The 11,202-nt window shown below is 42.6% G+C and overlaps 1 protein-coding gene across 1 annotated transcript; it reads left to right on the top strand.

Moving 5' to 3' along the window:
* Nucleotides 1–5,986: 5,986 nt before the first annotated feature.
* Nucleotides 5,987–11,199, top strand: LOC135554149 (intercellular adhesion molecule 1-like). The gene is made up of 5 exons (XM_064986246.1): nucleotides 5,987–6,224; nucleotides 6,745–7,020; nucleotides 7,116–7,445; nucleotides 7,702–7,944; nucleotides 8,732–11,199. Exons 1-5 carry the CDS (start codon nucleotides 6,161–6,163, stop codon nucleotides 8,956–8,958), a joined length of 1,140 nt encoding a protein of 379 aa, XP_064842318.1. The 5' UTR covers nucleotides 5,987–6,160; the 3' UTR covers nucleotides 8,959–11,199.
* The last annotated feature ends 3 nt before the right edge of the window (nucleotides 11,200–11,202 follow it).

Here is an 11,202-nt window from a genome sequence, read left to right as displayed (position 1 = left end):
GTTCAGATGTGCAATTGTATTTTATAAATATCAATATTTACAAATCAATAAAAAAAGTTTATTTCCAAACCTCACAATTTAACTGGCCAATGAAAATAAAATGCCATATTGGAGCAGACAAACCTGTCTGGTCCATAAGACTCAGGTTGGGGGTATGTCAGGCTCACGTCAGCCTCCCCTCACTATTACCAAGACGAATCTGGCGGAGAAGCTCAAAACAGCCGTTTGTGCTCTCCCTAGGACATACCAATGTCAAATGACATTTACAGGTTAACTTTTTTTGTAACAAAATCATTTTTTAAAATGTTGATGGCAATCATGTTAACTTTGAATAAGTATATGGCCATGTGAAACTTGTAGGCCTACTGGACATTCATGTATGTGTAACAGTATAACTTTAGACCGTCCCCTCGCCCATACCCGGGCGCGAACCAGTGACCCTCTACACACATCAACAACAGCGGCCCTTGCAGAGTAAGGGGAACTACTACTTCAAGGTCTCAGAGCAAGTGACGTCACCGATTGAAACGCTATTTAGTGCGTACCACCGCTAACTAAGCTAGCCGTTTGACATCCGTTACACTCACCCCCCTTTGACTTCCTCCATTTCCGCAGCAACCAGTGATCCGGGTCACGGCACCAATGTAACAGTATAACTTTAGACCGTCCCCTCGCCCATCACCCGGGCGTGAACCAGGGACCCTCTGCACACATCAACAACAGTCACCCACGAAGCATCGTTACCCATCGCTCCACAAAAGCCGCGGCCCTTGCAGAGAAAGGGGAACTACTACTTCAAGGTCTCAGAGCAAGTGACGTCACCGATTGAAACGCTATTTAGCGCGTACCACCGCTAACTAAGCTAGCCGTTTCACATCCGTTACATATGTGACTGATTTGAGCTAAGATTAGCTGATATCGATCACACCATTGCAGATGATCGAGACTGCAGTTCTGTTGTCATCATGAATTATTATTGCCTGGCTACCCAAACTCTTTGCTCCAGTCAAATGATACGCCTACAGACGTTAGTTTCTTCTCTGTTATTAGTCTGGATCTGAGTACCTCCCCAACGATTTCTAGAATGCTATCACATTCTAACCTTTCCAAAAACCAATGGGTTGAGCCAGAGTTGTAACACACGTGGGCAAAACGGCGTTTTGAAAATGCTGTATGTAGTACTATATGTAGCAAACATAGAGCAGCGGAAGAATTCAGTTTGAGTCTTCAGACAAGAATCATTATGGAAGTAGTTATAGTCCTCTGGGCAGCCATCGTCCTGCAACCTGGTCTCAGAGCATTTCCTATCATTCTCTATGTAAATCCGAGACACTCCATGCTATGTTATGTTTCGTATGGTAAGTATTAATTTGTGGATGTCCATCATCCATCTCGTATGATAGGTTACAAGTTACAATTCGTTTGATATGTCACGAATTGCAATTCCAATCCAATGTTAGCTGGATGGCTAGGCAGCTAACACTAACATTGGCTAGCTCTACGGGTTAGGGCTTAAGGTTAGGGTCAAGGTTAGGAGTTAGGTTAAAGGGTTAAAGTTAGGAGAAGGGTTAAGTAATATGCTAAAAAGTAGTAAGTTGGTGCAAAGTTGCTAATTAGCTAAAGTTTTCTGTGATGAGATTCGAACGCACAACCGTTGGGTTGCTAGACGTTCACGTTATACGCCCACCTACCATCCTTTCATTTTTGTCATAAGTAACCTACATTCTTATGTAACCGTACCAAACATAACATATCATACTAATTTGAGTGTCCTGGATTTGACCTTAACTATGTTACGTCTAGTTTATGAGACCAGTCTGTAGCAGCTGACAGGTCAGGGTTGTTTTTATCTTTCTAAAACTCAGGACTAAACACAGAGCATGTGCAGACTTGGTTGCCAGTGTGTGTTCTTTAGAATAATATGTGTTTCACAAACCCTGACTCATCCTTGTGGGTGTTTAGTTAGAAACCCCCTTTCAAAAGCTCTAAATAATGTTTGGGAAAGTACCCGCTACCCAGAGTACCCAACCCACTTACTCATCCACTCACCAGGCCTTATTCTAATTGGCAAGATATGGGAAATGGCTTTTAAATTCCAGTATCCCCAAGAAGAATGTGCAGATACAGAGGGGCGTTTGTTGAGCTCATGTATTCTACATAATGATATTTCAGAGGTTTGCGTCAGGGATTAAATGAACAACAACCAGATTGTTTTAATGTGCTCCACAAAATGTAACCATGTTTTACTTGCTATCTTTTACACTTTTAAACAGCTTACTGAACTGTGTTAACAACGAGACTGTTGACTGTACTCAGAAGTGTGAGAAAATACAGTCTGGTCACCAAAGCTGACGTGGTCTTTAATTTGTCAACAGGGTACAAGGTCACGCCGTCAGTGTCCTGTATCAAGGCATTACAAAGCTATCAGAAGCTGGCCTTGGAGTGGGACACACACTGACTGTACACACACACGCAGACACACACACACACACACACACACACACACACTGAGAGGCACAGAGAGCAGTGAAACAGAGGAGAGAGAAATGGAATGGGATAGGCCTGCAAAAGGGTGAATAGATGAATACACTGTAAGAGGGACACAAGGGACAAGGGGACACATTCTACATTTCAGAAACAGTGTAAGAGGGTGCCAACATTTTCCTTTTCCCCAATTTCTACCTTCTTGAACACACTGTACTGTTTTCCTCTGTGTTAGTGTATTCATTTGTCTGGTGCATTCTCTGTTCTTTTTATGTTGCTAGAAGGGATGTACAGTCCTGCAAATGATGCACTGTTGTCACGTATTCTGGTGTCAATGTTGCTTTAAAAAAAGGACTGAAAGTGTCATGTTAAGGGAAAGTCATGTGTGGGATGAACACCTACTGTGTCCTGTAATCCTCTAGTATATTTGCATTTGTTTGACATCTGAGTACACTGAGGTGCAAACTAGTCCTTTGATCCACAGGAAACTGAAATGTTGTATCCACAGGAAACTGAAACCCAACATGCAACGTGTCAACTCCCTCCAGGTCTCTCTGCTTTAATGTACAGGGGAGCTACAGGATCTCTGGTCAATCAAAGCATGCACAAGGTTGACAGAGGGCAGCGGGAGGAAAGCTGAATGTTGGTTTCCTCAGCTATAGTTCTGAAAATATCTGTCCCATTTGACAACTATTTACTTTGCCTTTGACCTTGTTGCTTAGATACGCATAGCCCTGGGTGGAGATTAAAGTTTCCTTTTGGCTGGTGGTCAATAACAACATCTTTGATCTATCCATTTACATTGAATACTATTGTTCACATTGAGTGTCTCTGTATGAACGTTCTATAGCGTTTTTGGACATTGAATAGAAACTTTACACGTGGATGTAGGACATATAGCACAGACTCAGAGTGTCTTGAGAGGACTACAGTATGAGAGCACTATTGAATAGTGAGCGTGTCAGAGACATGATTGGAATTCAAATGCTTGTTTTTGCAACAAGAACACACTGTTTGTTCTTACGGGGAGTCCAGTCCTCCCCTGTATATCACTTTGTCTCTCCTCTCTCTTCACCTCCCCTTTCTCTGACAACTAGTTAGAACAGCCTCTGACCCTAACTTAAGTCTAGAACTGCTTAGAAATAGCAGCAGCTGGAATTTTGTAAATACTTCTCTTGTTCTGATCGCCTGGTATGACTTATCATCACCGTATCTTATAAACACAGACAAGACCTTGGCTGATGGATGATGTAGGGCTAAGAAATCATCTAAAAGCCTAGAGCTTTAGCTAAATAATTCCATTGTATTAGTCCAGACTCCTACTGTAACTAGACTGAGGGACCCATTCAGACGAGTAGCAGATACGCCTTTTGATTGGATGGAGCTCTTGAGTTTCTTCCCACCTGCACTTGCCCACCTGTGGGTTGCTATAAAGCCTGTATAGTGTATAAGATAGTGAGGCATTTCTGTGTTCTCAACATCTCTATTCTAACTAAATATCAGTCTAAGCCAACAGAGATGTTATTTGTGGATGGAGCCATCCCACCGCCCACTACCTCCCCCTCATCTGATGACTTATTATATCATCACCACTTCACCACTCAGTTCTGCATCCACTCTACCAGAGCACACATCACATGACCAAGATATTTAGTACTTTCCACGAGTCTCATAAATAGACAGGAAACTGCAGAGAGAAACTGGAAATAACAGGTCATTCTAGAATGCACAAAGATTCCGCCCTACTGCGCTAATGTCAACACTACGAAAAATTATAATAAAAATATGAATATAAATATTCTGAAATTAAATAGATGCAATCAATTGAGCGACTGTTCCCCTGAAATAAATAATATACACAACAAAATTAAAAGACAAATGACTTATTATGTAAATGTGATGGAACTGTTAATGTTGTTTGAAATGGAAGAACACAAACACTGCATCACATTGCCTAATGCTGTTGAGGGGGTGTCAATCTGTGAGCTGGTAACCTGAGATGATTAGGCATAAAGCCTTTCAGCAAAAAATTAATATTGCTATTTAAATCTCTATCTTTGTTACATCTGCTCCTGCCACGCCCTCTACTGCTCATCCTGTGTCTCCTTGACTTGCCGCCACTCCCCCAGTACTCTCTCCCTCTGTGTGTGTGTGTGTGTGTGTGTGTGTGTGTGTGTGTGTGTGTGTGTGTGTGTGTGTGTGTGTGTGTGTGTGTGTGTGTGTGTGTGTGTGTGGGCGGAGACAGGTGTGCTGGAGTCAGAACAGATCCCCACCAGCTGCAACCTGTTCCATAATCAAGACCTTTACAAATACTCAGCCCTGCCACTTCCACACTGCCAGATTGTAATCTCTGCTCAGTCAGTCTGTGCTGCTTGCCGTTTGTTGTGCCTTGGGCATGTGCCTGTTTTCCTTGCCTGACGCTGTTTTCCTCTCAGCTACAGTTCTGCCTGCTCTGACTCTGGTCCCTGTCTTCAGTCCCACGTCTCGTCATCCTGCTACTCTGTCCTGGATTCCCCACTCTACTACTCCCTTGGATTCCCATCTGGACCTGCTTGCCCTGTTTCAACCCCTCTCGCTCCAGCCTCAGCCTCCGCACCTGGTTTCCTGCAACCCACCCAAGCTTCCCCTGACCTGCACTCCATCTCCCCCGTGTTTCAATAAATACCTTGGTTACTTCATCCCAGTCTCCTCATCTGAGTCTGCTCTTGGGTTCCCCTGTTCCACCCGGTGTAACTACCTTGTCATTTTCCATCAATCTTTTTAGTTCCCTGACTATAGGCATGCCTTGTGATTGGGCTACACACAATACACAACTATAGGCTATAAAAATAAATAAAAACTATTGATCCTCTTTGGATGAATGATATACCTACTACTGGTGTTTTCTGAATTGTTTCATTTCTTTCTGAACAGACAATAATTCTATAATTTTGGCAAATGTATTTCAATTTATCAGTGGTGAAATAAATGATTAAGAGCAACGCTGAAGAGATGACAGTTGCAGGCTCGTATCTATCAGAGCAGAGAGAGGTCACAAAGTGAATGTCAAATCTAATTCTATGAGAGACATAGGCGCGCTTCTCTCTCCGACCACAGCAATGGCCACGCGTTGGTCTGTAGACTCTACAATGTTTCGCAAACCATAAACCCTGTCGGGCCCAACTCGAATACATTCTTACTGTAGAATATCAGGCACGTTTTCACATTACGTTTTTTAGGGGGCAGGATTAATACAGAGCAGGCAACTTGAATGAACTCTGATTGCTTTTATTATAATTTTTACATTACTGTGGAAATCATTTTTCATGCGAAGAGAGCAACCGCATCCATCATGGAAAATGGGTTCCGGAATGAAAAAGTCCAAACGAGGTGCCGGGTCCTGTTCCATGGAAATTCCCCAAGTTTATATTGTTAGTTTTCTTGCGCTTGATGGCTGAAATCGTTCGAAGGGGTCTTCCAGTAAAGAGCACGTGACTTCTCACTATTTCCCGGTCCTGTTCTTGTAATTCAATACAGAGCCAAAATATAATGTGAGACAACTGACCGCTGCGCCTGTTGAACAGTTGGGCTGTAGTATGCATGTGGACACTGGACACTTTGACATCAGACACTGACCGCAAGGAATACCTAAATTTTTCTACGTCTTTCTGGGAATAAAATATTAGTTTAATATCAAATGTGTGAAATAATATTTAGTCGGATTTTTCTTGGGGTTCCCGTACTTCTCCTCTGGATGGCAGGTACAGTTAGTTTTGTTGTACCGGTATTGAAAGATTTACGAATTTCAAGCAGAATAGGAACATTGATAACGCTAAACTATACCAGACATTCCAGTTAACAGGGGTAAGAACAATTCAAATCCGCAATAACTGGATTGTCTTTCATAGTGCCCAGAGAGATAAACTAAGAACCAATAACACGTTTTGGAATAACCAGGAGAGGGCAATGTATTAGCGAATAAGATCTGTATGCTGGCAGTGAAGATGATGTGACATATGACACAAAATGTATTTTTTTAAAGTTGTGTCTTAATGGTTATGTCTTTGTCCAATATAAAACGTTCTAAAATGTATTTCCTATATTTAAATGACTGATTAGCAACTGCCTTCTGAAAAAGGCAACTAATTTGAACCTCTTGTTAGTTTACCATTCTGCATTCTAGGCCTAGACATAGGATAATTTTTGTTTAAAGCTACAGTATGTCTGCATGAGAATGCAAATTAGCTGATTATGGTCTCTGCCATGTGGTCTGACCTGTAGGTGGGCTGGCACATGCCGCCTGTCCTCTTGAGCTCAACCCTCCCAGATTGGTGGTGAGATATGGAGACTCAGTCTCAGTCAACTGCAGCACATCATCCACAGACCACGAGGGGATGGGCTGGGAGGCCACATTCGGAGGTACAGGTTTAGAACCGGATGTCATTGTTGTCACCTGGACTGTGAAGAATTTGACAGACTGGACAATAGAACCCAAATGCTACCTCAATCTCAATGATGGCGAACAACCCTTAAAAGTACTTCCAGTCATTCTCTACAGTGAGTATTTTCCTCCTTGTGAATGTGAAAGGTATGTTTCTATTTAACTGTATATCAGCATTGAGGGTTTTTTACATTGTTGACCTCGTCTACAGAGACTCCAGACAGAGTCTCCATCTCTGTTCTGAGCCACTCTGGTCCCATGGTGGAGGGGACACAGTACCAGCTGCAGTGTGACATTCAGAACATCGCTCCTCTACAGAACCTGGTTGTGAAGTGGTACAAAGGGAATGAACCCTTAGATAATGTAACTTACAGTAACGTCAGTAAGAGACCAGAGGATGTGTCAGCTACTCTGATGATCAGCCCAAGTAAAGATGATAATGGAACTCAGTATAGATGTAGAGCAGAACTGGACCTGGGACCAGAGGGACCACAACCCCATCCTACAGTGACATCAGAACCTCTCAGCATTACTGTGCACTGTGAGTTGCTGAGAACTGTTCATATATACAAACCACGCTAACGTTGTATAACATTTGATAATATCTTGTCTCAAAGCACATTCCATAATTGCCTAATGTTCTACGGTGAAGTCTCACTCCACTGTCTTTTAATGTTAGAAGAAAATAATCAAACTCACAATTGCGTTTGTTTCTTTCACTGCAGTAATTCATTCAAGAAATGTGTTGTCATATTTTCACCACCCGCCCTTTTACTCCCTCCCTCTCTCTCTCTAAGACAAGCCATGCATCAATGCATCCCGACTGCCAGTGAGGATACCTGTGTTCAGGGGCTATCCTGAGGAGTTAGTGTGTGAGGCTGAGGGTTACCCACAGCCCAGGATAAAGTGGGTCTATGACCCAGCGAAGCATGTCAGTGAGGCGGGAGGCAACCTGACTGTCTTTGAGGCAGGGCTCTACAACTGCACCGCCACCAACGATGTGGCGATGAGCTTCATTGTGGTAGAGGTGGTTTTAAATGGTAATGGAACCTTTATTAAACTGGATTAAACCCTTTATTAACTCATTATTTACTGTTTATGAAAGTCTTGTAGGACGTTTTCTTCTTGCTGGTCTGCTTCCTCCTCCTGTCTTTCTGGTCTCCTTTCTCTCTTTGTGTCTGCTATTCTTTGGTTGACGGATTAATGTTCTCTGAACAAATTGTCTTATTAACTTTTCACTATACAGTTTTCCTCATTGTCCTTTACCCGTTGACTAATCCAATACTTCTTAGTTACTGGTTTCTGAACTGCTCTCCTCCTGCCACATTCTGTAGTCAGATACATGTAGTACATCTCTGTTGTGTGAGGGAGTTTGAACCAAAGCTGAAAAACATGAGGAGATGATGAGGGGACCGTATATTTTCATTCACATATTAGATCAGGCATCAAACAAACTCCTTGCAGAGGGCACCTGGTGAGGCTAGGTAGAACATCCATCATTCATTGAAGAGTGTTGGGTAAAGTTGTTGAATATTTGGCAGTTTAGCTTAGTACTGACCGTTGCCTTGTAGAAAACTATTTCAAGGGTAAAGTTGAGCAATGTCCCAACTCTTACGATATGTTGTAGATCTGCTCTGAATGGTGGGATCATTTAATATTATGTTAAGTAATATGTGCTTATTCTTTCCTGTTGTAGGAAGTAGGATAAATCAGTGTATTGACGCTTCTCTATTTGATGGTGAAATGGTTCAGTCTGAGGTGGCGCCAGAAAGTTAACAGAGTGTGATGGATTAATGGGTGTTTGTTGTTATGTCTCTCTGGTCACAGAGGACTACCTGCCCCTCATAGCGGGCTTCGTGGCCTTCATGGTCGTGGTCATCTCGGTCATCTTTGTCGTCATCTACTCCATCTACTACAAGAACAACAAGATGGGCCGCTACAGCCTGAAGAAGGCCAAGCTCAGCAGCACGCCCAACGGCAACGTGGCGCAGAACGGCGGCCGGGACACTCCGCTCCCGATGACTAAACTGTCTCAGCCAAACATCTACTTCTAGGAGAACGAGTTTTATTGGGATGGGCCACTGAATGAAGAGCTCTCTTTCCCTGCTGAGAGACTAAGTGACAAAGTGAGAGACCAAGTGGTTGAGGTGGTTGAGGGGCTGGTCACAACTCATTCAGCTGTCAGATGCAGATCTGGATTGTGATAGTTGGGAGTGTCTCCTGACTCTCCTCCAACCTCCCTGTGCTTCATATGCACTCCCTTTCCTTTTTAGCACTAAGATTTGAAGTACAGATCAGTCCCTCTATTTCCCCTTCTACTGAAGAACCTGATGAGATAGAATAACCTCTGTTTTTAGTGTGAGTTATATGATCTATTCTACACATTCAAAGTGTCGCTGATCTTTTCTCGGAAGGACACGAAGAGGCAGCAAATGGACAAGGTGAAAACTTTTTGGGAATTGGCTGAATTGAAATATATGTTTTATATGACTGGTTTTGAAAAAACTGGTTTGTGTTGCATAAGCACCAACGAGGGAATTGTTATGTCATTTTGAATGTATTTTTTTTTGTTTGGTCTGATGACAATGTAATTTCTGTCACATTAAGCAATTGCTTGAAGAGCAGCACATGGTTGAAAGTTTGAGAATGTCTCCTTTGCCTGGATGTGATGTCTTGCTTGTGACAAGAAGCTTGGAGTGTAAACCTGCAGTACAATGGAGGCTGCTGAGGGGAGGACGGCTCATAATAATGGCTGGAACGGAGTGGATGGAATGGCATCAAACACGTGGAAACCATGTTTGATGTATTTGATACCATTCCACTAATTCCACTCCAGCCATTACCACGAGCCCGTCCTCCCCAATTAAGGTGCTACCAACCTCCTGTGCAACAGTAGATGCATACAACCTCTTTAGGTTGTGAGCACAATGATCACTGAAACCAATTAATGTAGCCTACATGTGAAAAGTATTATTTCCCCGGAGTACGGATTATATCGTGACATGAAGGGGGTCTCCATTTTTTTACACGACTTCCTACATTTTTGGGGGGGGAACTAATAGTAAAGATGTATTGCAATGGTAAACATTATTACCTTTTAATGTGTCATGAACACAAACAGTCATGATGCGTTCATCTGATTCTCAAAGAAATCACTTCAAAAATGAAGCTACCTGTGCACTTTTGTCCACAAAATAATTCCAGCTTCCAACAGTGCACCCGCCATTTCATGAAGGGAAAGAGACATCTGTTACAAAACACCAAAAAGTGTGATGACATTCGGTGATTGTCAGGAAGCCTACATTCTTGTAGCCTGAATTCATTGATGCGTCTTGCTGACAAATTGACAGAAAAAAATATATAAAAATCTGGACACCAGAAAAGGGGCTGAAATACAGGAAGCAACTACAGCTGTCTGTCCCAAGCTCATGCGAGGGCCCAGTTGAAACATTGTTGCAAAGCTCAAAACAGACATCAGAGAGGCAGACAGGCGGAGAATGAATGCGATTGAAAGAAGAGTGGGGAAATCATTTAGGGGAGCTCATGTCTCATTTGGGGGTCAGAGCAACTCTGTTACTACTCTACACTGTTCCACTGCATCTGGAGTGTTCAGTGTTTTAACTGCATCACAGTCATGCCTGACTGCATGTGAGTTCTGAATGTGTGGAGTTACAGGCTGGTGGATCACCGTCCAAACTGCAGCAACTACGCGATGCCATCGCGCCAGCATGGACCAACATCCCTGTGGAACGTTTTTGACTTGTAGAATCCATGTCCCGAATAATTCAGGCTGTTCTGGAGGCAAAGGGGGGTCTGACCCGGAACTAGATTGGTGTACCTAATAAACTGGCCAGGGTGTGTATATAACTACAATGTAAATGCATACGTTTTAGGCTACTTCATGTAAACTCAAAGCCTTTTGTGTATGTAATATAAAATATAGAACTGTATATTTATTAAAGTCTGTAAAAATGAGTGCCTCAACATTTAAGGGCCCATAGAGTACCTGGCGAATAGATTGAAAGGGGGAGGGGGGAGCTTATAGGGAAGGAGAGAACAAATCATATTGTACAAAGGGATGGTCAGTATCGAATTTCTATCAATATTGGTCCTCTGGTTGTTAGGAGAGAAAGTATCTCCCCTGACCCCTTTCGCCACTGTATGTAGTCTACACAAACTTCTGTTGAGATCTTTTGTTTCACAGTCCTCTCATGTCAATACTACTGTATTAAGAAACCTTTTGTATAATATTGCTTTGAGTTATCATTAAAATATTGAGTTTTTTATTATGATAATTA

This window comes from Oncorhynchus masou, chromosome 14 (genome assembly GCF_036934945.1).
Source record: "Oncorhynchus masou masou isolate Uvic2021 chromosome 14, UVic_Omas_1.1, whole genome shotgun sequence".
In the NCBI taxonomy this organism is placed as follows: Eukaryota; Metazoa; Chordata; class Actinopteri; order Salmoniformes; family Salmonidae; genus Oncorhynchus; species Oncorhynchus masou.
This window is presented reverse-complemented; position numbering and strand designations above follow the sequence as displayed.